Source organism: Podarcis tiliguerta, assembly GCF_965153285.1.
Source record: "Podarcis tiliguerta genome assembly, chromosome: Z".
Taxonomy (NCBI): Eukaryota; Metazoa; Chordata; class Lepidosauria; order Squamata; family Lacertidae; genus Podarcis; species Podarcis tiliguerta.
The window spans coordinates 40587478-40614710 of NC_139553.1; the positions used below are offsets into that span (position 1 = coordinate 40587478).

General features: G+C 42.6%; 1 protein-coding gene across 6 annotated transcripts in view; it reads left to right on the top strand.

The window, feature by feature from the left end:
* Nucleotides 1-27233, top strand: part of IL1RAPL2 (interleukin 1 receptor accessory protein like 2) — a 484356-nt gene that overhangs the window by 264464 nt on the left and 192659 nt on the right. For all 6 annotated transcript variants that reach the window (XM_083422319.1, XM_083422315.1, XM_083422316.1 and 3 more), the window contains one exon: nt 19554-19740. In XM_083422319.1, the coding sequence (XP_083278445.1) occupies nt 19570-19740 (171 nt within the window). In that variant the 5' untranslated portion in view covers nt 19554-19569. The remainder of the gene's footprint in view (nt 1-19553; nt 19741-27233) is intronic.

The following is a 27233-nucleotide window of genomic DNA, read 5'->3' on the forward strand; positions in this document are numbered from 1 at the left end:
GTGCTTTGATTTAAGATTCAGAGCTGTGGGGAATTTGAACCACATTTTCTGAAACACGGTGCAATAGCTTCACCAGTCTGGTTCCAGATGTTTCGAACTCCAGCTTTCAAGCCCGAGCCTAATAATAATAATAATAATAATTCACTTATTAATCACCTTCCATGGAAGCATCTCTAGACGATGTACAATAGAAATAGATAAAAACAGCAGAAATATTTAAAAAGCAAAGCATTGTAGACATGCATGGCAGAAATCCACTCTTCTAGCTGGGAAAGCGTGTAAGAACAGAAATATCTTCAGTTGTTTCTGTAAAGTGCAGATAGCCAGGATCTCAACAATAGTGCTATTCCACAGAACAAGGGCAGTCATACTAAAAGTCCTGCTCTGAGTTGATGTGAAGTGGGTTTCTGTTGCCCATATAAAACTGCTCATGTATGCATCATAGAAACAGCTAATTTGTATTGCTTCTCATTTTCCTTTCTTTCTTTGGGAATCCTGATTAATTTTATATTTAAGATAGCATTGTCAATGTAGCAAAAAGAAGAAGGGGATAAATGGTCTCTGCTGCAAGGATCTTAAAATTACAATCTAAATTTTAATGGTTGGGAAGGAAGAGGTGGAGGCATGCAAAACAAATAGCAGAGAGCAGAGGAATGGGAGAGAACCATGAGGGATAGGTTTGAACCAGTGCTGTACATGGTGTATTTACAAATAATCACACCCGGCACTATTCATACCATTCATAATAATTACACCCACTTCTGTTGGATACCTACTTTAGGTAGCACAACTGAGTAAAGCAAGCCTTACAAAATAGCAGATTCAACAAAACTAGCTCTCAGAGTAACATCTTTGCAGATTGATTGGCACCAGGGATAAGGAATATGTTGCAGCTCCCAACATCCCTGACCATTGACCGTGATGGCTAGTGATGATGGGAACTGGAGTTGAACAACCTCTGGAGCCCTGCAGGTTCCCCATCATTGATTTAGACATACAGTCCTTTCCATTTCTGCTTTTCAGGCATAACCAACACTTCTTATGCAGCTAAAATAGCACCATTCTATGGCAACTACAGAGGAAACATAGAATTGGGAAACCCATTATATTAGCTGCAAGTGGGAGTGGGATAGGTGACATTGGTAGACATTTCCCTGTATTTCTGCAAAGCCAGGAGGTGAGGGGAATATCTCTGTGGCAGGAGGTGAATCTCAAGTGGTCACAGAGATGTCCCTTCACACCTCTGACAAAGCTTGCCTGAGCACCGGACAAAAAAAAAGAGTCATTCTAGACTTGGTTTGTGTGTGTGTGGATGCATTTTGAAATACATCATTGATGCAATGGTAACGTATTAGTGATGGTTGTGGGCCCAGGTGCAGTGAGCCTGCCAGCAGCACCAGGGGTGTGGGGTGAACAAGACACAAAGGATGAAATAATCATGGGACAAACTTCTTTGGATTAAAGACGTCCAGACTTTATTGGTTACAGATGTCCGTAGGCTTTGGCATAGGCATTGGGTGTGTATCCTGAACCATCTAGCCCAACTGCTGGTTGATTGATCAGAAGGGTCAATCCTGGGTTGAGGATCACCCTATCAAATCAGGCCTGTGTGTGTGTGTGTGTGTGTGTGTGTGTGTGTGTGTGTGAAGGGGAGTTGCTATGGCCCTTCAGCCCCTGTCTGGGTGACTGTGCAGAAGCATGGCCACCTGGACCCCTTTAATGGAGTACGCAGGTTCCCTGAAGTGGGAGTGGGATGGGTTTCCCAATTCCCACCCTCTGCTTTGGCTAAGGATCCAACCCAATGCCTTAACCACCAACAAGCTGTGACAATTGCTATGAGGGATGTGCCAGCCAAAATACCCTCACAAGAAAAGCAAACAAATGGCATGCAGACCCAGCATGGAAAGACTGTCAGCTGTCACAAAGGGGGGAAAAGGTGTGACATTCATACATGGGGACCATGTATATGGCTCTGAGGTGGTTGGGGAGGGGGAATTTCAGAAGAGACATACTTCTGCATATCTCTGGATATTCTCTGTGACTGTCACAACACTATGAACATTTGCTGTTAGATTAAAGTTTGTTTTCTGACTCCAAGAGGGCTTTCTCTTCCTGTATGCACACTGCTGGTTGTTGTTTTTTCATAGTGTGTCTGGTCTACAAAATGTTGTGGCCTGTAAGGATATGTGTGCAGTGTGTTGCTAGGTACCACCACTGAAGATCTATCCTACTGCACACATGCACCAGCTATGCTCCATGGGCCTGCCTTATGTTCTGTGCATGAAAAACAGCTTTCTTTTCCTCATTCTTGCTTGGGTGAAAAATGAAGTTTTGGAAGTACAGCATCAGGCAGGCTTTTGCATATACACAGTGCGTTGTAAAAACAAAAACAAAAAACAGCTCCTCCCCCATTCTTTCAAGTTGCTTCAAGGCAATGGTGACCAGCTTTTATGGATGGGGGAAACTGAATTCAGTTTGCATTTAACAGAAAACCTACTTAATAGACACTTTCTGAAACAAGGTGTGAATAGCCAGACAACCATCCTTTGAAATTTGCAGTATTCCGAAATTTGCAATACAGTACTCCAGCCAAGTAATATGTATCAAAAATGCATATGCAAGGGCAAATAAAATGCATAAAACTGCATATATTAACATGCTAAACTGGGGCATAAGAGTAAAGGTAAAGGGACCCCTGACCATTAGGTCCAGTCATAGCCGACTCTGGGGTTGCGGCACTCATCTCGCTTTATTGGCCGAGGGAGCCGGCGTACAGCTTTCGGGTCATGTTACCAGCATGACTAAGCTGCTTCTGGCGAACTAGAGCAGTGCACGGAAACATCATTTACCTTACTGCCAGAGTGGTAACTATTTCTCTACTTGCACTTTGAGGTGCTTTCGGATTGCTAGGTTGGCAGGAGCAGGAAACGAGCAATGGGAGCTCACCCCATCACAGGGATTCGAACCGCCAACCTTCTGATCAGCAAGTCCTAGGCTCTGTGGTTTAACCCACAGTGCCACCAGCTGGGGTATAGTGCTTGGTAAAAATCTGTCTGTTTTGCATATAAAAATGTGTATATTTGAAGAAATTAGCACCAAAGTGCTGATTGGTTTTTTTATGTAAGGCTTTTTTAAAATGGCAAACTGATGTGGAAATGTTGAGGCCTGAGCTTAAGTTTGGAAAAATGAGAAATCAAGAGAAAGAGAAACTGAGTCAGCTATCCCTACCTCTTGTGCATGCATTGCTACTGCCGGCCTCAAATCAGTCCAACATTGCTGTGTGACTTCAAGTCGATGGGTTTGATCTCACACTCAAAATGATGTATTTCAGAGCTTTGCTGAATAGGGGCCATTTAACAAGCAGAGGAGTACCTCTCCTAAACACACATTTACATTGGGGACCAAGGAGGTCATGCGATCTTCTTTTAAAATGAATGAGTTTGCCTTTAAGTTCACCCAGGAGAACTTTAAAATGCAAAGAGGTCTGAACGTGCTTCCAGCCCAAACTGCCTCTGCTCCAAGGGCAGAGAGACTGACAAGCAAACAAATGGAACAGTCTGGGTCATGACTCTGATATGCCATTGCCTGACCTGTGTCCATTACTGCGTCTCCCATGGCCCCCTGATGGGATAGCATTTAATAGGATTGGCTATTGTATTAAAATGTTAAACTTGAAGTGCTATAAGCAGTGGATTTGATGCATAATTGAGTATTTCAGTGATTGTAAAATAGTTCCCTCCCATTAAGTTGGTGGAGCTTAGGTACCTCACTGCTTCCTGCGCCAAAATGGCAGCTTGCTGCAAGTGGGAGACTTTATGTAACTGGCTTTATTTGACAGCCCTGCAGCATTGCTGCTAAAGGGTGACTGGTGAGTGGTACTTCAGGTTCCCACCGAACCAGAATCAGGTGACATTAAAAGCCAATAGGGCAACTTTCCCCACCCTAGTGGCCACCAGATGTTTTGAACTACAACTCCTACCATCCCCAACCATTGGCCAAGTTGTCTAAGGCTCATGGGAGCTGTAGCTCAAAACTTTTGGAGGGCATCCGCTCCAAAGCTGATGACTTGTATGTCTTCTCAGGTTGGGGCAGTTTTTGGACACTTGCCTTTTGCAGGTGAATGGAGACTTGCAAACCACATGGCTGTGTGCAACATGAGTAAGAGAGCCATGTAATGAAATCTAGAGGGCTACAGTTGCCTCCCATCATCTGAGGCCTTGAATTCTGAGGAATCTGTGTTTCCCGCTAGGATTTTTTCTGATTATCCTGGAGTTCCTGCCACCTATACAAACTGTCTGAGCACAACAGTGACCTTATCTGAAAACTTCCATTATTCAGGATCTGTATGGATAACATTATCATCATCATCATTACGTACAATTATATAATTGATCATGAATAATAATTTTGTTCAAGCCAGGACTTTTTATACAGGGAGGAATTTTTTTATTCTATCCCCTTTCCCATTTTTTTTAAGAAAGAAATGTCTGAGTACTCCATTTCTTGGCATTATTTCTTGTAATTATACATAAGACCACATTTCTTGCTTCAATGCATTTATCTATCTCTTTTTTTGTCCCCTTTCCAGAATTTGGCAATGTGCTCTTATTTTCTTTGTTTATCAAATTGCAGGTGGCTTGAAATAGTGGAGGATTCAGTTAACAGTAATTCATTTTCATTTCGTTAAATGTGTGTGTGTTGGGGGGTTAATAATGTATTAGCTCCTGGATGCCCACGCCACTGATCTCATAATTCCAGACAGATATAGATATGTAGATATATGCACACAACATACTTCTCTTCTGAGTAAGCAGATGTTTACATTTGTACTTAATAGACTGCTCTTGTCTGCTGGCTTTCTTCACAGCAGAGAGGGCTATATTGCTAGGTACCCAGCTCCAAATGCTGGTGAAATTAACCCCCTACAGCTAGAATATTTGGAGCAAATGGAGCCACAGTTACAAAGAAGGGTTGTAGCCCAGTATTACAGCACATGTGTGTGCCTGTCCGTAATCACACATTTCAAAGTTGGCATTAACTCTTTATTAGCAAAATCACGATCTCCACAGACTTGGTTGAGTGTCAGGCTTATTGAGCAGAGCAGCTCATTCCCAGTGGACTTACTCCATGAAAATCAGTTGCCGAGAATGGAAGTCCCTGACTCCACATCTGTCTAGGTCTCCTCATCTCCAGGGTTTTCCCCACACAATCAGGGTCTACGCCTACATGAAGTCAACCTCTCCTCCACCCTTTTTCATGCCTCTCTTGGTTCTGGGAGACAAGTGAGGAAGAAAGCTTGTTGCAGCAGGAGGGGGAGATACCTGTGTCTCTTCACCAGCCAGAACTCTTCATCTCTGCCTCTTGGCCTCTTTCATCCTTCTTTCCTGCTTCAGCTTCTGCCTTGATTCTGGGCTTCTCTCTGCTACAGACTCTGACAGCTAACTAAGCCCTATTACACCTTCAGGTTCTAACACCTCCTCTTCCCAGTTTTTCCCCTTCTCTCCCTGACCACTCATTTTTGTCTGACCACCAATCCCCAGGCTCAGAGTCTTCTTCCCATGACGGTTCCCCAGCTGGTTCCTCCCATCATTCCTCTGTGCCCAACCAGTCCATGACATCATGTTTCGCATACAAAAGGGTTCAGACTCTTATCTCTGGCCACCTGCTTGTAAGGTTAGAAAAGATGCCTGTCCTGTCTGAAACCTGGAGCGACGCTGTCAGTCCTTATAGACTAGAGAGGTGGGGGGCTTTTTCAGCACAATGACTGCATATCCTCACGAGCAACCTTTCAGAGGTTATGTGTTAGTCATGGGCAAGGCCAGATGCAAAAGTACGTGGAGCGAAATATGAAATTATTGTCTTTATAAATTAGGCTACATTCCAGTCACCAGATGCCAGACACTTCTCCATCCAATAGAGAGACAGAGAGAAAGAAAAGAGGGAGAGTGTGGGAGTGAGGTGGACTCTGGCCGTTCCTTCTTCAGCCACACATCTTTCCATCCAGGCAAACAAAGAGCATTCTCACAGTTTAAAGACAGGTTTCAGCCAGGTGAAATCACTCAAGAAGAGTGTGGAGTAGGGCCAGTGAGAGGCATGGCCTGAGAAGAGTCCTGAGGATCAGACAGACAGCCCTGGAGGACCACATTTGGCTCTTGGGGCTGAGATTCCCCATCCCTGGGATAGACTGCAGTGAGCCAGACAGGCCAATGGTTTGACTAGGTTCAGAGCATGTGCTGATGGCCCCTGAAATCCCTCGTTATGCATCTTTATCTTTAACTCATCAGACATTCAAATAGAGGACTAACACAGGACACACAACCACTCTACTAACACAACCTAAAGGTCCTCACTAGCCCAGGTTCCAGCCACCATAGCTGAAGTCCTAATGACCCTGACAGTGATTCGTTTCTGTCATGATGCTAGAAGGAAGCGTGACGATTGTGATCTGAACATAATTCACCCTGGCTTCCAATTCATGTCTCCCAACCATCCGCGTGATGTTGTGTCGCCCAACACGAACCACAGTTAAGAGACACAGCTTGGGTACCTTGACATTTCTGAGCAGAGTATAGAAAGTAATGCATTCTGCAGCGTGTCGGTGTGCCATTAATCTTCCTCTGCCTGCTGATGCTACCGTAGTTTAAGACTGTCAGCGTTTCCATTACAAGGCCTCATTTTTCAAGAACTTAACAAATCAGCTGCAAATATTCCACTCTGGATTGAAACATTTCAGGCAAAAGCACCAGGAAATAAACTATCTGCCATCATAATTGGTTGAAATAAAACATAAATCCAAAATCTGTGATGGCTAAAGCTCATCAGCACAAATTGTCTGTGGATGCATGTTCTGGCAACTTCATAGTAGCCCTGAGATTTCCTGGCACTTTTAGTATTATTAATAATAAATAATTTTGTAAAATTCTTTATATAAATTTTGCATATTAAACCAATTTTACACATATTGATCAGCTGATGAAGCCACATGATTTGCAAATTCAGCATTAGCAAACCACAGGTTGTTGTATTACCACACAACTCAACTGTAGGACTTCGGAATTCACTAGGGATGAAAGAATCTGCTAATTTCTGTTTCTTTCAGTTTCTCATTTTTATAATGTTAAATTCAGTTCTCCACATTAGGTTGCGATTTTTTTTAAAAAAGAAATAAATATTGCACCTTTGCCTAACGTACGGCTTCTGCTATTTTTATCAGCAGATATAAAAGTTCAGTTTATGTTGGTCGGCGCTGATCACCATCCAGAGTCCTGAGTGAATCTGCTTAGGGGACAAAAACAAAGATGTAAAATTTGCTCTCCTGAAAGGAAGGAAAACCACAGCTTCAGCTAAGAACAAAGCTGATTTGCTGCTAACCTCAGCCCCAGAGGGAGCTGCTAGATAGTACTCCTTGCAGTTTGTAATAACATCACACTTCATTGCCATTGGGTGCAGACTGTGGGAAAAACAACCACCACCACCACTGATTCTTTTGCCATGCCTTGTGATTCTCACACCTGGTTTGCATTTGCAGCAAAGGCTGCTGTGCACGGTGATTGCTTCCTGACACATTTGCAAATATGGCTGCCAATTTTTATGCTAGGTAAGACATTAGAAGTCAGGGACCCTCCCTCCGTTGCTGGGGGGGGGGCAAAAGAGAGCACCAATCTGCACAGGATTTTTGTATGCCAATTTATAGATGAGTTTGGAAATCATGACTTTAATTGGGATGGAGATCCAGAGGCCCTCTGGATGTTGTTGGGACCCCAACCCCTGTGAATCCCTGGCAACATGGACAATGGACAGGGATGATGGGCACTGTAGTTCAGCAATGTCTGGAGGACCACGGGTTTCCTATCCTTGGGCCCTATTTAATAGGAACACAATAGTGTGGCCAGGCTGTCTGGGTGCCTGTTTAGTATGTGGGGAAAGCAGAGACTCTCACAGACCCTTTCCTTGCCCAACTGCTGTGCTACAGCCCTGCAGTGCTGCCAGTTGGGTCTTATTAATTTTGGAAATTAAACCAGTTACACACATATCAATCAGCTGATGAATTCACATGATTACCCCCAGCAACTTAATTATATAGCTTTGGGCAGTGCGAGAGCCTCAAATGTTGCTGAGGGCTGCCAAAAAAATGTGCATATATGTTGCGTCATACACAAATTTGCACCCTCTTTCACTGGAGTGAACTAGCTGGATTTGACTAGCTGGATTTCTGCCATGCTTGCAGGTAGAAGAGCTCCGTTTCCCCCTCAATGGCAACCCCAAACAATACAAAGGCATTGGGTTTTATGTGTTGTCAACCGGTTTTATTACTGTGGATCTTTCACCAGTTGATTTTAGGCTGGTAATGCTACATTTGGTATGGCAATTTTTGGTGGTGGGTTAGGGAAGGATTTAAGATTTGCAACAACCAAAGTTCAGGTGTGCATACTTGGATAAAGAGGTCATTAAATTGTTCAAAAATTTAAAAGTGTGAGCAGGTAGATGCATGGGGTCTGGAAACAATAGAGCAGTGCTCTTTCTGCCCCCCTCTCAGCATGAGCTGATTTGGTAGAGTGTCCTCCTTAACATTTTTTTATTCCCTTTAAACAACAAAGGCAGGCTTAAAGCAGTAGTTGAGTTCCAGCTGGCAGCCCATTTGCTACCTTTGTACTCTAAATGCCTGAATGAGTGTGACTCTTGTGACATGACACAGAATATTTCCCAGGAGCACTGTCAGGTGTTTTTGTTTTGTTTTCAAGTGCGTTTTGGGGGTGGGGGCAGGAAATGCCAGCCTCAGTCACCAGCCCTGATTAGGGGTTGGCAAGAAATTCATTTCTTTTTTCTTTTTTTATTAACATATAAAACACATACATATACATTTACACAATACACGTACACAACACACTACCTAATTTTTAGAACACAAAACATATCTACATTACTCTATATAATACTTACCTATACTATACACATCAACATACCTACACACCTCCCCATGCCGACACCCACCAAGTGACTTGACTTCCAGCTGTTCTTGTTACGCTACTTTATTTTTCCAACTAGCTTAAGCGCATTTCATTATTTCTTTAATCTCTTCTTTTATCTTAACTTTACTCTCCTTTCACTCTAATCATTTTCTGGATTCACTCAGTATTTGTCAGAAATTCTACTTTTTCCACATAAATTTTGATGAACGGAATCCGTACCGGAGCCCCGTTTGCATCCTGAAGTAAACGTAAGACACGACTGCGCAGTCGCATTTTGCCGCTTCCGCACATGCGTGTGATGTCATTTTGAGCGTCTGCGCATGCACAAGCAGTGAAACCCAGAAGTAACGTGCTCTGTTACTTCCGGGTCGCCACAGAGCACAACCTGAAAATATTCATCCTGAAGCTACGTCAACCCGAAGTATGACTGTATTCCTTAAAGATAGCCCACTCCTTATTCACTTTTTGTACCATATCTCCTCTAATCCTGTTAGTTTGGCAATATGGAAGTATTCCATCACTTTAGATAATCAGTCTGTTTTAGTTGGGATGCTGCTGCTTTTCCAATTTTGGGCAATCAATAACCTTGCCGCCATAGTTGCACACATAAATATTGGCAAGAAATTCATTTCAGTTCACATCTTCATATGAACTAACTTCATATGTGCTTTTTGAAGCAATACACAAACCACAATGCAGTGATCCGTTGAAATGCACACTTCTTCAAGTTTTGTGGTGCACTTCCCTGTTCAAACAAAATGTGTGCAAAAATGCATGTATTAGGGGACAGTGGGCACACTAAGATGCTGATAAATTTCCACAAGGCCTTTTTCAAAAATGCAAACTGATGCATGGATGTGGAGAACTAAGCTTAAGATTGGAAAAAACAAGAAACTTGGGTGTTCTTCCCTATAGGGGATTTGTTAGTGTTCCCCCCACCATATTACTTACTTTGAGGCTCCCATGGACATACAGATGCCTCCTTTTTTGTGGAGTGGGTCTACTTTAACTGCGAAACTATCAAGCATATCTTGCCCAAGTTCAGTATTAGAGCAGATCCTCTGAGTGCCTATTTTCCAAGGACAGTCCTGGATTTACAGAAGCTGGCCTGGTTTCTGATTTGATCCCAGAATGTCCTGCTGTTCCTTAAGTAAAGGTAAAGGGACCCCTGACCATTAGGTCCAGTCGCGGACGACTCTGGGGTTGCGGTGCTCATCTCGCTTTGTTGGCCAAGGGAGCCAGCGTACAACTTCCGGGTCATGTGGCCAGCATGACTAAGCCGCTTCTGGCAAACCAGAGCAGCGCACGGAAACGCCGTTTACCTTCCCGCCGGAGTGGTACCTATTTATCTACTTACACTTTGACGTGCTTTCGAACTGCTAGGTTGGCAGGAGCAGGGACTGAGCAATGGGAGCTCACCCCGCCGTGGGGATTTGAACCGTCGATCTTCTGACCGGCAAGCCCTAGGCTCAGTGGTTTAGACCACAGTGCCACCCGCATCCCTCTTAGGCTGTCCCTATTTTCATCAGAAAAATATTGGAAGTCATGGAGTTATCTTACCCCCAACCATCTGAATGCAGCCCTGTATATGGAAGTTTTTTTTATGTTTAATGTTTTATAATGTTTTTGTGTCAGACCCTCCAAGTGTCCCTGTTTTCCAGAGACAGTCCCAGATTTACAGAAGCCGGTTTCTGATATAATCCCAGAATATCCTGCTTTTCCTTAGGATGTCCCTATTTTCATCAGAGAAATGTTGGAACATATGGGGCCATCTCTATTTTCATCAAAGAAATGTTGGAGGGTTTGTTAGAGGGAGGGCCTATTAACCTGTTCAGGCCCTCACAATATCAAGGGGACGTGAGAGCCCTGCTGGATCAGCCAAGGGTTCATTTCATCCAGTGTGCTGCTTCCCACAGCGATCAGCTCCAGGAATTCCACACAGAAGGTTTGAAGGCTATAGCCCTCTTGTACCTGGTATTCAGAGGCAAATATTCTAATATCAGGGTCCAAATTCATCTAGCATTTTATTAAAGCTTAGGCACTGCAGTGTATGTGTGTGTGTGTGTGTGCGTGTGTATTTTTATATAAAAATCCATTTCATCAAAGATAGAAAACCAACAAGGAATCCTCCCCTGTCCTTTCTGTTGCCTTGGTAAGAATTATATTCCTGATAACTGAACCATGGAAATGCCTCTGGGGGATCCGATGTCAAAACCAACATTCATGCTAAACTTTTATATTCGCCTGTAGTGACATTTCTCTGATTACATTTAACCTGATTGGTCAGTGGGAGATTTCCTTAGGATTCTAGAGCATGCACCCCAGTGATTGTGTTGGCAATTTGAGTCCCCCCCCTGCCCCCGCCTCCATGATAAACTTGAATTCCAACAATGGGAGGCAGAGAGTGTGACAGAACCATATGGTGCGGTAAGTGAAGAGTGCACGAAACCCTGTCGAGAAAGAGGGAGCAATGCCAAAGGATTAAGGTGGGTTGCAATAAAGGCATCAAAAATATATGTGCTATTTTGATGTTTTATAAGACGGGGAATTTACATGCTGACTCATCTGGATTATTGGTGCAGGGGGAGGAATTGGAGGTGTTGCACAGAAGAACACTAGTGATTGCACTAAAACGCGGTAGCTCAATGAGCAGAATCATATTAGAAAGATAATAAGCTATGGCAGTTGTGGTGGCTACCCATTGCAACCGGTGAAGTGGAAGGCAGAGAGGCTAAGCATAAGTGGAGTTTAGCATCAATTCATGCTGAACTTGTATATTTGCAGTAGTGGCATTTTCTGCAATAGGCAGCACCAACTAATTTGAGTTTGGTCCCCATCCTCCTTCCTGCTCAGGCAGTACTGAACGAAGGAGGAGGAACCTGACTGTCACTTAAGATAAACAGTGGTCATAGCTGTCAACCTTCCCCTTTTTTTGTGGGAAATTTCCTTATTCCAGCGCCGTTTCCCGCTGCTTCCTGCTGCTATCCCAGATTGTTAGATATCCCGTAGACTGTTCCTGTGACAGGTGAGGCTGCTGATCTCTTATTTTCAAGGCTGCTGATCCTTATTTTCAAATCTGAAAGTTGACAGCTATGACAGTGGTACCTCTGGTTAAGAACTTAATTCGTTCTGGAGGTCCATTCTTAACCTGAAACTGTTCTTAACTTGAAGCACCCCTTTAGCTAATGGGGCCTCCTGCTGCCGCCGGAGCACGATTTCTGTTCTTATCCTGAAGCAAAGTTCTTAACCCGAGGTACTATTTCTGGGTTAGCGGAGTCTGTAACCTGAAGCGTCTGTAACCTGAAGCATCTGTAACCCGAGGTACCACTGTATTGTGAACACAGGAATAACATAACACTTGAACAGAACTAGTCGTGGATCAGAGACTTAGGCTGCATCTGCACTATGCATTTAAAGCATTATCATACCACTTCGAACAGATGTGGCTTCTCCCAAAGAATTATGGGTGCTGTAATTTGCTAAGGGTGCAGAGAGTGGATAGCAGATCCCACAACAGAGCTGCAGTTACCAGTGTCCCCTGGGAAGAAGGACTGTCTGTGAAACTATTCTGAAAATGGCAGCTCTGCGAGGGGAACAAAGGCCTCTGAACAATTTCTAGCACCCTTAATAAACTACAGCTCCCAGAATTCTTTTGGCTTTTTTTAAAGTGGTATGATAGTGCTCTAAATGTATGGTGTGAATGTGGTAATGACCAGCCTTCAAAACCACATAAACTGATAGTGAGGTATATAAAGTTGTGGTTTTGATAGTTTATGAGCTCCTGCATTAATGCCTCCACCAAGGGGCTTAGGCAATAAGGAGCTGAAAATTATTTTCCAGATGCTAACATGTTATATAATTTTTGTTCAATATTAATCATGGTCATTATCACAGCATTGCCACAATGCTGGGTTAGATGACCCCATGGGCTGGGCAAGTAAATTTACTCTGAAGTTCTAATTGCAATTTTTTGAAGATGATAAACTAAAAAATGAAAATGGATTGTGTTTGATCCTTCCACCCACAAACCAAAACTTTCAGAATTGCACACACCTTTTCAGCTAATACACATCCTTTTTGTGCAGACAAGTGTCAGCCTTTGGAAGGCGACACAATGGGAATCAGGATAGTTGGCAGAATGACACATTGGAATAACCAAAAGCTCCTTTATAAGATCAACCTTCAAGTACCTTGTCTGATTTCTTAGCAGAGACTAGGGTAGTCGTGCGCCTTCAAAATCTGATAGTCATGAACCTCATTCTTTCAAGCAGAATTGGGTGTTCTCTAATGTGTTTAGGTCTTCATTTATTTGAGCTGAAGTTCCCTGCCTCCACTTTGGAACAACCTTCCAAAGTATAGTGTTCTTACTGAGGTCATTTCTTCACACCTTCACCTTATAATAAAGGAGATTGGGGTCCTTTTTTTTCCTTCCTTGTCAGCCACCCACATAAGTGAACACATTAGCCATGCAAGAACATCTTCTTCCCTTTTTTTTTGTTCTGTGAGTGCAAAACCATTTCTTTCCTTGACCCCAGACCACTGCAAATTACACCCAGCAAAAGCCATGAGAGTGTAATGAAAACAAATATAAAGCAATGATTCCTTTCTCCAAGAGAACAAATAAAATAACCTTTTATTTAAGCAAAATGAGGAGAGAGGTTGTAATAATAAGGATAGCAGCAGCCACCCAACACGTACTTTCAAGGAAATCCATTGGTTCCAAAGCTAAAAGTAATTGGAGCAGCAGGAGAAAACCATGTCTTCTGAGAGGCATCATCTTATTTATTTATAGAAAAGCAGTGAGAGAACAATAATAAGACAAGGTTTAGAAGCATACAGTAGAATCCTAGAGTTGGGAGGGACCTCAGTGATCTTCTAGTGCAAACCCCACTGATGTAGGAAGTTCACTACTGTAGCACTTGCCATAAACCATGTGGTGGTGTCCTGGAGGGATTCATCAGATCAGGAAGAAGGATAGGAGGAGCTCAGGAAGTTAGAACTAGATGACCCAGGGGAGGGTCCCAGTAGGCTTAGGAAGGCAACACTGGAGCCTCAAGAAACATCAAAGCTAGAGTTACTAATGTGTTAGGCAGTCACCATTAGCCAGACCCCACCAATTGCATTTTCAGAGTTTCAGACAGAACCACAGACAGGTTTTTCCCAGCCCTACCTAGAGATGCCCAGAATTGGACCTGGAACTTCTCCCTGCAAAGCAAGTTCTGTACCACTGAGCTATTGCCCTTTCCTGCTTAAAAAAAAATCCAGGCGACCTGGATGTTAGGACTTTAGAGGGTCTGGTGGATTCCAGTTGGCTTGTAGGAAGTTGCCTTGCACCGTCAGGCCATTGGTCCATCGTCCTTCCCAATATCCGACCAATTGATGGGCTACATTGGTTATACTGATGCATCCTTTCCTCCACCCCCAGCTGCCCTATATTTATTCATACTTTTGCATGTCAAAACTCATCCCAGCAATCCTCTGTCTTGAGCCAGAATGGGATGCCCTTGAGAATTGTACTCATGGGAATGCCCAAGCGCATTCCCATTTGGTTACTTTGCTATCATGGGTAATAGCACCTATACTGGACACTTCCTATTTCTGAAGTGTGTGCCCTATTAATTCCCTCTTGTCACCCCCCTGGCCGTGTACACAGTGTTTTGCTAATCAGACAGTCAGTTTTCTCAACCTTGCCCACCCTTAATTGTAACTAATGAGGGGAGTTGTGCGTTTTTAGGTCCTTGTTCCACAGAGCACTTTAAATAGAAACTGCCATGGGCAGTGTTGAAAATATGAGCTAAATAATGCAAGATTGTTAGCAGAAAAATATGGCGCTATTAAATTAGACCAAATGCTCATTTTTTTAAAAAAAAAATCAACCCTCTCATGAACTCCTTATTTACCCAGACTTCCAATCTGTTTGACCTTTCTTTTTGTAATCAGAAAAATCCATAATCATCCAGGTAAGTTAATTGTTATCAAATGCTCCAAGTCTGCTGATTATATAAATAATGAATTTGAATTATGACACGCGGGCAGCTGGAAAACGTGGATTTTCCTCCGAAAGACTTCTGAAAGTATCTCTCTGGGGCATGTTCTGGGGAAAACTGACTTCTAGCCAAGTATGGCCAATAGCAAGATGCCTAGGAGACCTGAGAAAGTTCTCAAGGATAGCAGGAGTTAATCCAACACAGGCTGAGACTCCACCTGCACTTCAGTTTTAAAGTACGATCATACCCCTTTAAAGTGTCATGGCTTTCCTGAAAGGAAATTGGGAAATGTAGCACACCCTCCAAGTTCTCCAAATTTTCCTATTTTCCAGGGACAGTCCTGGTTTCTGACTTGTTCCTGGGACATCCCACTTTTCCTTAGAATGTCCCTATTTCCATCAGAGAAATATTGGACAGTATGTTAGGACATCCCAGTTTTCATCAGATAAATGTATGGTGAAGTTTGTTAAGAGTGCTGAGAGTTGTTAGGGGACCCCCATTTCCCTCACAGTGGCCCCTAGCAAGAGAGATTGTGTGTGGAAACCCCTCTGAAAACTGTTGTCATGAAAACAAAATTCAGCAGCAAGAAAATAGCATAGAGCTGAGCCAGCAGAAAACACCAAATTAACTAACGGCCTGTTAAAAATTCCAAGTCCTTATCAACTGCCCGAAGCATTGTTGTGATGGGGCATGGCAGGCCTCACTCAGCAAGGAATTCCATAGGGGAGGTGTAATAATGGTAGGGGCTCCACCCCTTTTTATTAGCCTCGCCTCTTGTGGTTGAAGAATTTGGAGCAATGCCCCAGCTGTCAATCAGAACATGTGAGGAGGAGAATATAGGAAAAAGTGGTTCCTGAGATAACTGGGCCCCAAGACCTCCAGGGCTTTAAATCTTAAGACCTCCACTCTGGATTAGCCCAGAAACAAATCAGCAGCAAGGAGAATTGTTTTAGGCAGTAAGTTCTGTGTGGGAGGATGAGGGCACAGCATTTGTGCTGTGGTGTTGCTCCACTTGTACTATGGATGGAAGGATCTGGCAGTTTCAGTTTTCTAAATTTCTCATTTTTCGGACCATAAATTCAGTTCTCTGTACTTCTGCAGCAATTAGAATTTTTTTAAAAAAATCCTTATGAAAATGCTTCAGCATCTTAGTGGGTATTCCCCCCCCCCCCCGATAAATACAGTTTTGTATGTGGTTTTGACTAATGTACATTCTTTGCAAGCAATTTCTTCTCATATAATGCACTTTTGTATGCTGTTTTTACTAACATGGTCACTTTTAGTTACACTTTCACCTAATAGATGCATGTTTGTAAACACTGGTTGGTTGGGAAACTGCATTGCAAAATTTGGACAAATGCATATTTGGAAGGATGGCGGTTTTGGTTCTCATGTTGCTTTGGAAAAGTATGAATTGCCTGGATTTGCTTTAGATCCAGACTGAATTGAATTTTTCCTCCATCCCTAACCCCCTACTTAGACTCTGAAGTGATAGAATCCTATCTACCACCTCAGGATATCTTTGATTTCATTCTGCTGTGAGTGTAAGGCTGCACCAAACTCCCAATAAATTCAGTGAGACTTAGCAGTGAGACTTAGCAGTTCAATTACACATGCCTATGATTGAGTTTTTGGTGACCAGCCTTCTCTTCCAAAGATTCAGTGACAATTTTGCGTTCTTTTAGGGATGTATATTTATTCCTATGTCCTACAACATAGTAAAGAAAGTTGTTGTATATATGACACTTTAAAGCTTGAAATTATAAATAGGCAAGCTAGTTGTGATCTACCAGCCCAGTAAAACCCCTTGCCTCCAGCTCAACTGCCGAATCCGGGGGCGGGGCGGGGGCGTTTTTGCTATCCTGCAACCTGGAAGTAAGCGTCATTTTTCAAAATTGCACCTGAGGCTCCTGTTACTCCCCTGTGTCATCCCAGTGCCCCCCAGTGCCACTTTGGGAAATACTGAGTGGAATTCACTCCAGCAAGTGATGGTCAAAAAACCTGGGTGGCTTTAAAAGAGGATTGGACAAATTCATGGGGCGGGGTGGGGTGTGTGTTAAGGCTATAAATGGCTACAACTGTAATGGCGATGCTCCACTTCCACTGTCAGAAACAGTGAATACCAGTTGCTGACAGTCCCAAGTGACAGCTGTTGCACTCAAGTCCTCTTTGTGGTCTTCCTTATAGGCATTTAGTTGGCCACTGTGAGAGCAGGATGTTGGCCTTTTGGCCAAATCCAACAGGTCTCTTCTCCTGTTTTTATATTGTCTTTTATAAGCCCTCCTCCTTTGGCAACAGAAATAATTTTGAAACACTGATTCGTGTGTGTGTGTGTGTGTGTGTGTGTGTGAACATATAGTTGCAACATGGTGTACCGATCATCAGGATCTGGCATCTCCTATTGTGGCAAATTCCTCCCAAGGGTTTCTCTTTGATGGTTTGTAACCATCCAACATGTCAGTCTTATTCCAAACCCCTTTGGCTTTGGTGTACCCAATTAAAGTGACAAAAAGAGGCATGATGGGGAAATACAGTCCTCATTAAGAGATCTGTCATCCTTTGTACTCTGCTCTTAAAGGGCTGTGTTTCCTATCATGCCTAATGAAACTCAGAATGTGACAGATTGGGTTGCAACATTCCTGTGCAGTCTGTAAATACTTGATGATAACACCATAATAAGTAGCAGTGTGAGCTGTTTTAACGGTGTTTGTCTAGCGCAGTGAAAGGTGAGCATTTTAAAACCACTTTCCCACCCTTAATATTTCATCTTACGATTTCAAACAGCGGTGGCTAGCTTGTGCCTCTTGAGATGCTGGCTGGACACCAAATAAAATCAGGTCCAGCCAGCATAGCCAATGGCCAGGGATGATGGGAGTTGTAGTCCAACAACATCAGGGAGGGGGTTGTCATCTTGATGGGGTCGGTGTGAATAATTATGGAAGGCTAAAAAAAGAAAACAGCTGATTTTTATGGGCATGGGCTTCTGAGGAAGCAAAACAGCATCCAAGGCTTAGAGACTGTGTTATTTCATTTTTTTGTTCTAGTCTATAATGACTGTATATAATATGGATAGCACAACATGGGTTGGATCTAAACTAAGGCTATGTATACATCATAGTGGCTTTTCAAGTCACATTTGTACACTTCTGTACACACCTGAGAGGGGGTGGGGATGTCTTCACTCAATGCCCATTACCTAGTTTTGTGCCCCACACTGAACCCTAGTTCACTGAAGCTGTCATCTGCGCATATGTAATGGCTGTGTGAAATGTACACGCCTCTGCTTAAGCATGCTTCCATTTTCATATTGGATGGCAGCTGGTTTGAAGGAAAGTGCATCAAAAAGGAGTATTTCTCAAGAAGCTACAGGATACCCATGGCTTGTGGCTGATGTCCTGTGCATTGACTTCAGACACCAGCAGAGGGTGCATGCTGGGCCAGGAATAAAATTGGTAATGTGTACACAGCCCAAGTTACTTGAACATGGGTTCCATTGAAATAAATGGTATAAATTAGTCATAACTTTATAGTTTCAATGAACATGATGTTTGCTCAACCTGGTCTGTATCTACCGCACAATATTTCTTGGTAATAGTATTGCTGAATATCATATATCCTAGTAATTAGTCACTCCCCCTCAAGCATAGGTGAAAACATCTGAATGCAGTTACCTTGCTAGAGAATTTGTCCATTTACATCGATATTGCCTTCCCCAGCTTGGAGCCATTCATATGTTTTTGGACAACAACTCCCATCAGCCCCAGCCATCATTACCAATGGTCAGAGAAGAAGGGAATTGTTGTCCAAAACATCTAGAGGGCACCAGGTTGAGGAAACTTGTCTCATTTGAGCGGCAGCAGTTCTCCAGGGTCTCAGGAAGGGTCTTTCCGATCACCTACCTACTGGATCTTTGTAAATTTCTTCGGAGTAGAAATGTGTACGATTATAGCAATGTGTTCCAAGATATCATAAGTTCCGTAGAGATATCCTAGAGGAGGTAGTCAGACCAAGAGGAAGTTGTGGGAAGAGCTCAGAGAGCTAGAGCAGCCTTTCTCAACCTTGGGTCCCTAGATGTTGTTGGACTATAACTCCCATCATTCCTAGCCGGCATGGTTAGTGGTCAGGAATGATGGGAGTTTTAGTTCAAGAACATATGGGGACCCAAAGTTGCGAAAGGCTGAGCTAAAGCCTGATGATCCCAGAGTGGTTCTTGTTATTCACTTCAAATGAATTATTTGTTCTGTTGTAATCCTTTGTTTTCTTCTGAACCCTGTGGCCTTTGGCATAATTTATACAACAGTTCGTATCCCAATGAAATTATAGTGGAAGGCCTGTCAAAGTGGCAGTGTTTTTATCTCCTCCTCACCTTGTTTCTCATATGTTTTAATTTCTGAATGCTGTTAGGATTTTAAAAGTATTTTTATCTGTGTTTTTTAAGACGGTATATCACCTTTATATTGTAGTCAATTTTAACATCCTGATTTTCCTTCATTGCTTTGTGTGCATGAAGCAGCAAAGCATCTAAAAATTCTCTATTATTATTAAAATGATTATTATTATAGCATTACTAACGTTACCCTTTGTTGTTTCTCTGCAGAAATTCAACATATTGCATGAAGGTGTCAATGTCCTTGACAGTTGCAGAAAATGAATCTGGGCTTTGCTACAACAGCACAATTCGCTACTTAGAAAAATCAGAAATCACTAGAACAAAGATAATTTCCTGCCCAGATATTGAGGATTATAAAACAGGAAACCAAGAACCAGATGTAATATGGTACAAGGTAATACAGCAATAGGTTTTGTCTTTTTGTTAATGCACTCCAATTTACAGCGAATTTCTTCACCATGACCAGGCTGGAAAGACTTTTGTAGTGCAGAGGGAATAAAGAAATTCCATTAATGCTAGTGGGATCCATGCTGGGTTATGTCTAGTCCTTGTGGTCACTTTCTAAATGTGGTATTTTATGGGTTCAAGAACATCTTTAGTAGCAAAGAAGTTTACTTCCAGTCCTGGAAGCTTCACCATTCTCCTACAACTGAGCTGCAAGGAAGAGGGAATTCTGGAGGTTGGTGTGCCAGAAGAAAAACCTAGCAATATTTATATATATATTGAAGACTTCTATGTTGCTTTTCATTTGCAAAAGGAAATAGCAAAGCCATTCACACAATAATATAATACAGTTATTTCCAACAGAATCATCAGTAATATCATCACAATGACCACAGACATTGAGTATTAATAATAATTAAGGTGAAGGAAAGCTTGGGTAGACAGGAATGGCTTCAATTTATTTGATTAGTAGGGTTGTTGTTTTTTATCTATAACCTTCCTTTCCTGGCAGTCAAAGGTGGCAAAGGGAAAGGGAAAAAAAAACTCACGCACATATAGAATGCATAAAACGCCAAGTGCTCATCATAAAATGCAAAGAGTTTTAAATATGAACAAGGCTTATTAAAAGCAACAGCAGAACACACTCACAGTAAAGGTAGTTGCAGAGTAAAAGCTAAAGGTAAATGACCCCTGGGCAGTTAAGTCCAGTCAAAGGCGACTATGGGGTTGCGGTGCTGATCTCGCTTTCAGGCCAAGGGAGCCCGCGTCTGTCCACAGACTGCTTTCCAGGTCATGTGGCCAGCAGGACTAAACCGCTTCTGGCACAACGGGAAACCGTGACGGAAGCCAGAGCACACAGATACACTGTTTACCTCCCCGCCACCTATTTATCTACTTGCACTGGCGTGCTTTTGAACTGCTAGGTTGGCAGGAGCTGGGACCGAGCTATGGGAGCTCACTCCATCGTGGGGATTCGAGCCGCCGACCTTCTGATTGGCAAGCCCAAGAGGCTCAGTGGTTTAGACCACAGCACCACCCACGACCCTTTAGTTGCAGAGTAAAAGCACAAGGAGACAGATGGTAAAAGTTAAAAGCCTTTCTTAAAAAGAATAAAAAGGGCATTTGCCACACAGTGGACTACCAGTAAAGTGGGGGCAAGGTGGGTCCTGTTTAGGAGGGACGCCCACAAAGCAGTGAAACTCTTGAAATTTGCGCTCTTAATTGGCAGACATTGGTGGGCTAACTACCTTATTAATGCTGTTGTCCTAACCCCATTTTCCCCACTGAAATCAATAGGATTTAGACCCTATCTGCCCTGTACTTTTAAAGCAGCATCATACCACTTTTAACAGTCACAGACTTCCTCAAAGAATCCTGGGAGCTGTAATTTTATTATTTTATTTTATTTTATTTTATTTTATTTTATTTTATTTTATTTTATTTTATTATTTCATTTATATTCTGCCCTATACTGCAGGTCTCACCGTGGTTCACAAGATAAAATTACAATATAAAAACAGAAAACACATACAGTGGTACCTCGGGTTACATACGCTTCAGGTTACATACGCTTCAGGTTACAGACTCCGCTAACCCAGAAATAGTGCTTCAGGTTAAGAACTTTGCTTCAGGATGAGAACAGAAATTGTGCTCCAGCGGCGATGCGGCAGCAGGTGGCCCCATTAGCTAAAGTGGTGCTTCAGGTTAAGAGCAGTTTCAGGTTAAGAACGGACCTCCGGGACAAATTAAGTACTTAACCCGAGGTACCACTGTAATCAAAATATAAACAGAAACAGCTGGATAACCTCCCACTCCAACACATAAAAAGTTCAAAACAATTAAAAACAGTTTTAAAAAGTAAAATAAAAAGCACAATTAAAAGGCAGTTTAAAATAATGTAAACAGTACTCTCTGCTGGGCAGCGACAGCCCTTTTGTAGTCTGTCAGGCCCCACCCTAGGCCTGGCAGAGAGAGGCAGGAGTAGGGCTCTCAGGATCTCTGCAGGTATAGTTTGTTGAGGGCATTGAGAGTTGTTAGGAGATCCCTATTTCCCCCGACAGAGCTACAATTCTCAGAATTCCCTGGGAAGAGGGATTGATTGTTGAACTGCTCTGGGAATTGTAGCACTGTGAGTGAGGGAAATTGGGGTCCCCTAACAACAAAAAAGCACATTTTGGTATTCAAGCTTTGACAGCTCTACCCATTTTTAAAAGCAATTTCCCATAATATATTTTTATGCTGCTTTCACTAACACAATCATTTTTATGCACACTTTCTCATAGGATATTTTTTTTGGTAAACATTAGTCAGTTGAAGAACTTCATCGCAAAATCCGTGTAACCGCAAAATTCAAAGCATGACTGTATTTCAATTCTCATATTGTTTCAGATATTAAGATATTTACATCATTGTCATTTGTACTAGATAGGTACCTATACCTACTAGATTGGAATTTCATTATAAGCTTGAAGTACTGCAACTTGTGAATTTCCTTTAGTCATGGGCTGATCCACCTCCTTTCTTCATTTTCCTTCTTTCTCATTAATTTCATCTAGCCTTCCTTCCTTCCTTCCTTCCTTCCTTCCTCCCTCCCTCCCTCCCTCCCTCCCTCCCTCCCTTCCTTTCTTCTTCCTGGTTAGGATTAGCCAGCATGGTGCCCATCAGAGACTGTTAGACTACAATTCCCATCAGCCCCAGCTAGCATAGTGATTTGTCAGAGATAATGAGTATTGTAGTCAAACAACATCTGGAGGCCACCAAACACTTTTCTAGTTCTTGTGGGGAGGGAGTTATTGCAAAAAAATTAAAAGTAATACAAATTTGCATTTATATATATTTATAAAAATAATGGAATGCCACACAAGGCAAGAAATTTCTTCACTAGACATAAATTGGAATGTCAAGCAGGGAGTTTCCATCAGTCCAGCACCACTTTGTTTGAGTACAGCTGCCAATGTGAAATTGGGCAATTTGAGTTCCATCTCATCAGCCTCACTGTGTTCGGTTTGTGCACAAATAATTTATTTGGAACTGGGATGACATGCAGGGAGCCATGATATGTCAGAAGAGAGCAGGGAGCCCAGTGATGCTCTGTCAGTCTGTTTTTTCATTCACAAGATCCCTGCATATTTCAACGAAGGCTGACAAAAGCATGCACTGTGACATGGGGCAAGGATAAACGAGATCTTCTTCTCTTCTTGTATCTTGTCAGCTATTAAGGCAGCTTTGCCCCCAAACGTCTGGAGAAATTTATACAAGCTGGTCCACTTAAAGAGGAAACTGTAAGACAGAGCAGCCATATCCTTGTGCATTGAAGAGGAGGAAGAGTCCCATCCATGGACTGTGGTGTAGTCAGTGGAGGCTGGGGCCTATTGGGGGTAGAAGGGCAGAAAGCAAGGAGAGCCAACCACTTCTGGTTTTGCTCCCAAACTCTTCCCTACTGAGTTTTATTTTAAAAAATGCTGAGGCAAAGGAGGGAGATGAGTAGGAAAGTTGGGGGCTAGCTGAGGACAGGCTGAGTTTGGTGGGAGCAATGCCTCATTCATCCTAATGGACCAGCCTCCACTGGTTGCGGCTATGTAGGGCTGTATTTAACTAAGTAACCCCCCGGAAATTAATGGACCTAAGACAGGTGAAACTCGGAAAATTATAATATCGTGGAAAAGTTCATTTATTTCAGTAATCCAACTTAAAAGGTGAAACTAATATATGAGATATGATCATCACAATTAAAACAAATAAAGGCTTGACATATCTCGCTTTGCATGTCATGAGTCTACCTCAAATATTAGTTTCACCTTTTAAGTTGAATTACTGAAATAAATGAACTTTTCCACGATATTCTAATTTTCCGAGTTTCACCTGTAGTCATTTTCATTCATTCATTCCAATGAGGCTAACATTGGCTACAGCTCATGATTTTAAAGGTCTTAGTAGAAGGTCCCCTTGTTAGACTTCTATTCATTACAGGGGTGAGGAACTTCAAGCTCATGGCCAAACATGTCCCCAGCTTCTCTATCTGGCCCCTGGATCCCTTCCCAGGTCAAGCTCCCCTGAATCCCTCCTTGTGTGTTTCTGTCTGGCTGCAATGCATGCTTGAACACTGATAATGCCTTTTATTTGTGTTGATGAAAGGCAGAGAGGGGTGTGTGTAGAAACTAGCCTGCGGTACAAAGGTAAACTTGCAAATCATGGAATCTTAGAGTTGGAAGGAACCCCTAGAGTCATCTAGTCCAACCCCCTGCAATGCAGGAATTTGTTGCTCTTCCCACGTTTGTCTCCAGATCTGCCCACTATTGCCAAGAAGGGAATGTGGTTCCCAGGCTGAAAAAGGTTCTGCATCCTTGGTGTATTACTTCACTTAAAAATTAGTTGTGTTTCTGTCTGCTGTGTAAGCCCCAGAGCTACTGCTCCAATGATGTGCCTTGACGGTGCCATTGTGGTTCATCATGCCGAATGCCCAAGCCAGTCATAGATTACAGCTGAGTGCATTTTGGAAATATAAGAGCAGTGGGGCTTTGAGTTGGACAAAGTCTTCAAAAACACTTGTATACCGCAATTTCATTTTAAAAAGTCAAAGTGATTTTTCAATCAATTCTTTACTCACCAACCCCAGCTATATGTGGGGTTGCCCTTAAGTGTGGTCTGTAAGCTCAAGCTGGTGCAGAATGGACCAGACAGACTGCTGGTGGGGGTATCTGGTCAACAACCTGTGATACCATTGTGCAAAGCATCGGTACTGACTGTCCACTTACTGCTGAGCCAGCTTCAAGGTCCTTGTGCTAATTTATAAAGCCATGAAAAGTGGAGGTCCAGAGTGCCTTAGGGACTATCCAAACACTTAAATTCCAGCTCAACCACCAAGATAATCTATAGGAGCATCACTAGTTGTCTCCTGAGTTGGTGAGGCTCATCTGACATTGATAGGAAATCAGGTCTCTAGTGTAATTGGTCCACTCCAATAGATTTTCAGCGCATGTCTTCTTGAAAAATTGCTGAAAATTGCTCTATGCTGCCTGCCTTACACAGTCAATTAATAATAATAAAAATCCTATAATAGTTAGCTGGTGATCTATGATTTTAAAACTTCATGTGGTTTTAATTGGTGTAAACTACTTTTATGTTTTTTATGTTTCTTTTTTCAAAATTGCGATGTACAAGTATCTTTATACATAAATACTACGTAAATATTGTTAACCTTCATAGTGCAGATGGGGAGACTGAAGCTAACAGAGAATGGCTTACCTGAAGCAGTGCCCTTTAACCTTGAATCCCCAGTTGCTGTCAGACTACAACTCCCATCAGACCCAACCAGCTGAGCCAATGGCCAGGAACAACATATGTCTGACAACATATGGTGACCCCAGTTTAAGAACACTGGCCTAAGTGAGTTCATGGCAGAGGCCAGATTCAAACCAGCAGCTTTCTTATTTGTAGGTTGGTCGCTTTGCTACACCAGCTCTCCGAACTCTTTCCTCTTTCATTATTAGTGTGCCCCACATAAGTTATACCACATCTGCCTGATGGGTGACAGCTAACTATTAAGCTGTCACATTGATTAAATTGAGCAGAATTGATATTGTACATCAAAAAGAGCAATGTGGCAACAAGACATTAAAAAAAAGAGAAGGAGGGAGAAAACGATTGCTGTGTGGGGAAGGGAACACATCAGACTATCCCCTGGGTTGCTATATTTTATGCATGTTGAAATTGTGAATTTACCCCAGTGGGTCTTGCAGTGGCAGAACAAACCCTGCAGTTTGGGTTCTTTGACAGTGGCAAGCAAAACTCTTGAGGTTCACAGCAACACATGAAGTTATCTTGCACAGTGTTGAACCACTGGTCTCAGTACTGTCTACACCAGGAATTCATAGACCTACTACCCCCAGGTCCCACTTGTGAAAGGTGGGAAATGCTGAGGCCTGCCAGTCACAAAATGGTGACACATGGAGGCAGCGTTTGGCATAATCGACTGGAAATTACTGGCACCACTAACAGTGTTTCCCTTGTTGTAAAGAGTTCCATAGCTCAGTTTTCCTCAGGCTAAGTGCAAACATTTGCTCTGGAGGTATCATGACTAAGCCTCCACATTTTAGGCAAAAGGTGCTGATCCAATGGCTCAAAGTGGGGAAGGCCTTTCCTTTTATATTTTCCCCTTCCCACTCCTGCATTACTCTCAAAGTGTTTTTTATTTTACCCATCTCCTGTAATTTCTTCTGCCATTCTCCTTTCATACTCGGCTTGTACTTTATTTGCAGAGGTCCACACCAAATGACCAGTATCTTTCATTCTTTTTTCCTGGTCCTTTTGTGTTCACCTTCTCCTTCTACAACAGCTTTCCTTTCTTATCTCTTTTATTTATATCCCCAGATTATTTAACACTATAATAATTCTGCTGCTGATAAATATTTACTTTTTACTGCTGATAAATATTTACTGCTGATAAATATTTACTTTTTTTGATAATTACTTTTTACCTCTCTGTCTAATGTCTTTCAACACATAACCCCTGGCCCTTTCTCTCAGAGAAAGGAGACCTTCTGAAATTGGATGGCCATCTGCTATAGATGCTTTCATTGAGATTCCTGCATTGCAGGGGGATGGACTAGATTCCAACTCTACAATCCTCTGATTCTAAGATCTGTATGTTGGATCAATCCATCAACCTCTGATGGATGTTTTAGTAGGATCAGGTCCAGCATCACTTTCTCTGTACGTGTGTGCCAGTATCCATACTCAGCAGAGTTACAACTCAATGCAGCTCCTTCTTTGGAAGCGTCTTTGGGGTTGAAGGTACACACAGTAGGCGATAAACATTCATGGATGCCATAAAGATTCAGTAGAGGTTTACTTGACAGGCAGGAAAGCATATTGGTAGGAAATATATACAGGCATTCGTCACTGCCATGCTTAGAGACTGTCTCAAGGCAAAAAATGTAGTATAAACACTGACAACTGGGAAACACTGGCCTGCGAGCGCTTCAGTTGGAGAACAGCCTTGACCAAAGGTGTCATGGGCTTTGAAGACACTTGAACTCAGGACGCAAGGGAGAAACATGCTAAGAGGAAGGCATGCTTGGCAAATCCACAACTTCCGCCTGGAAACCAATGTCCCCACTGTGGAAGGACATGTGGATCCAGAATTGGCCTCCACAGTCACTTACGGACTCATTGTTAAAACCGTGTTTATGGAAGACAATCTTACTTGGCTACGAATGATCACCAAAGAAGAAGAAGAAACTTAGAGTCCAACAAGAGTCCAAGACTCTCTCTCTGCTTCTCTCACTGCAAGATGCAAGCAAGAGACTCACAAGAAGCTACACAGAACCATTGTTATCAGTGCTTCCTGTTGCACTGTGCATTTCCAAAGAACAGTTCCCACAGAAAACGTCCTAGCATAGACAAAACCTTCTCAGCATTCTGTTGCTTCTTGAAACTTCTCTG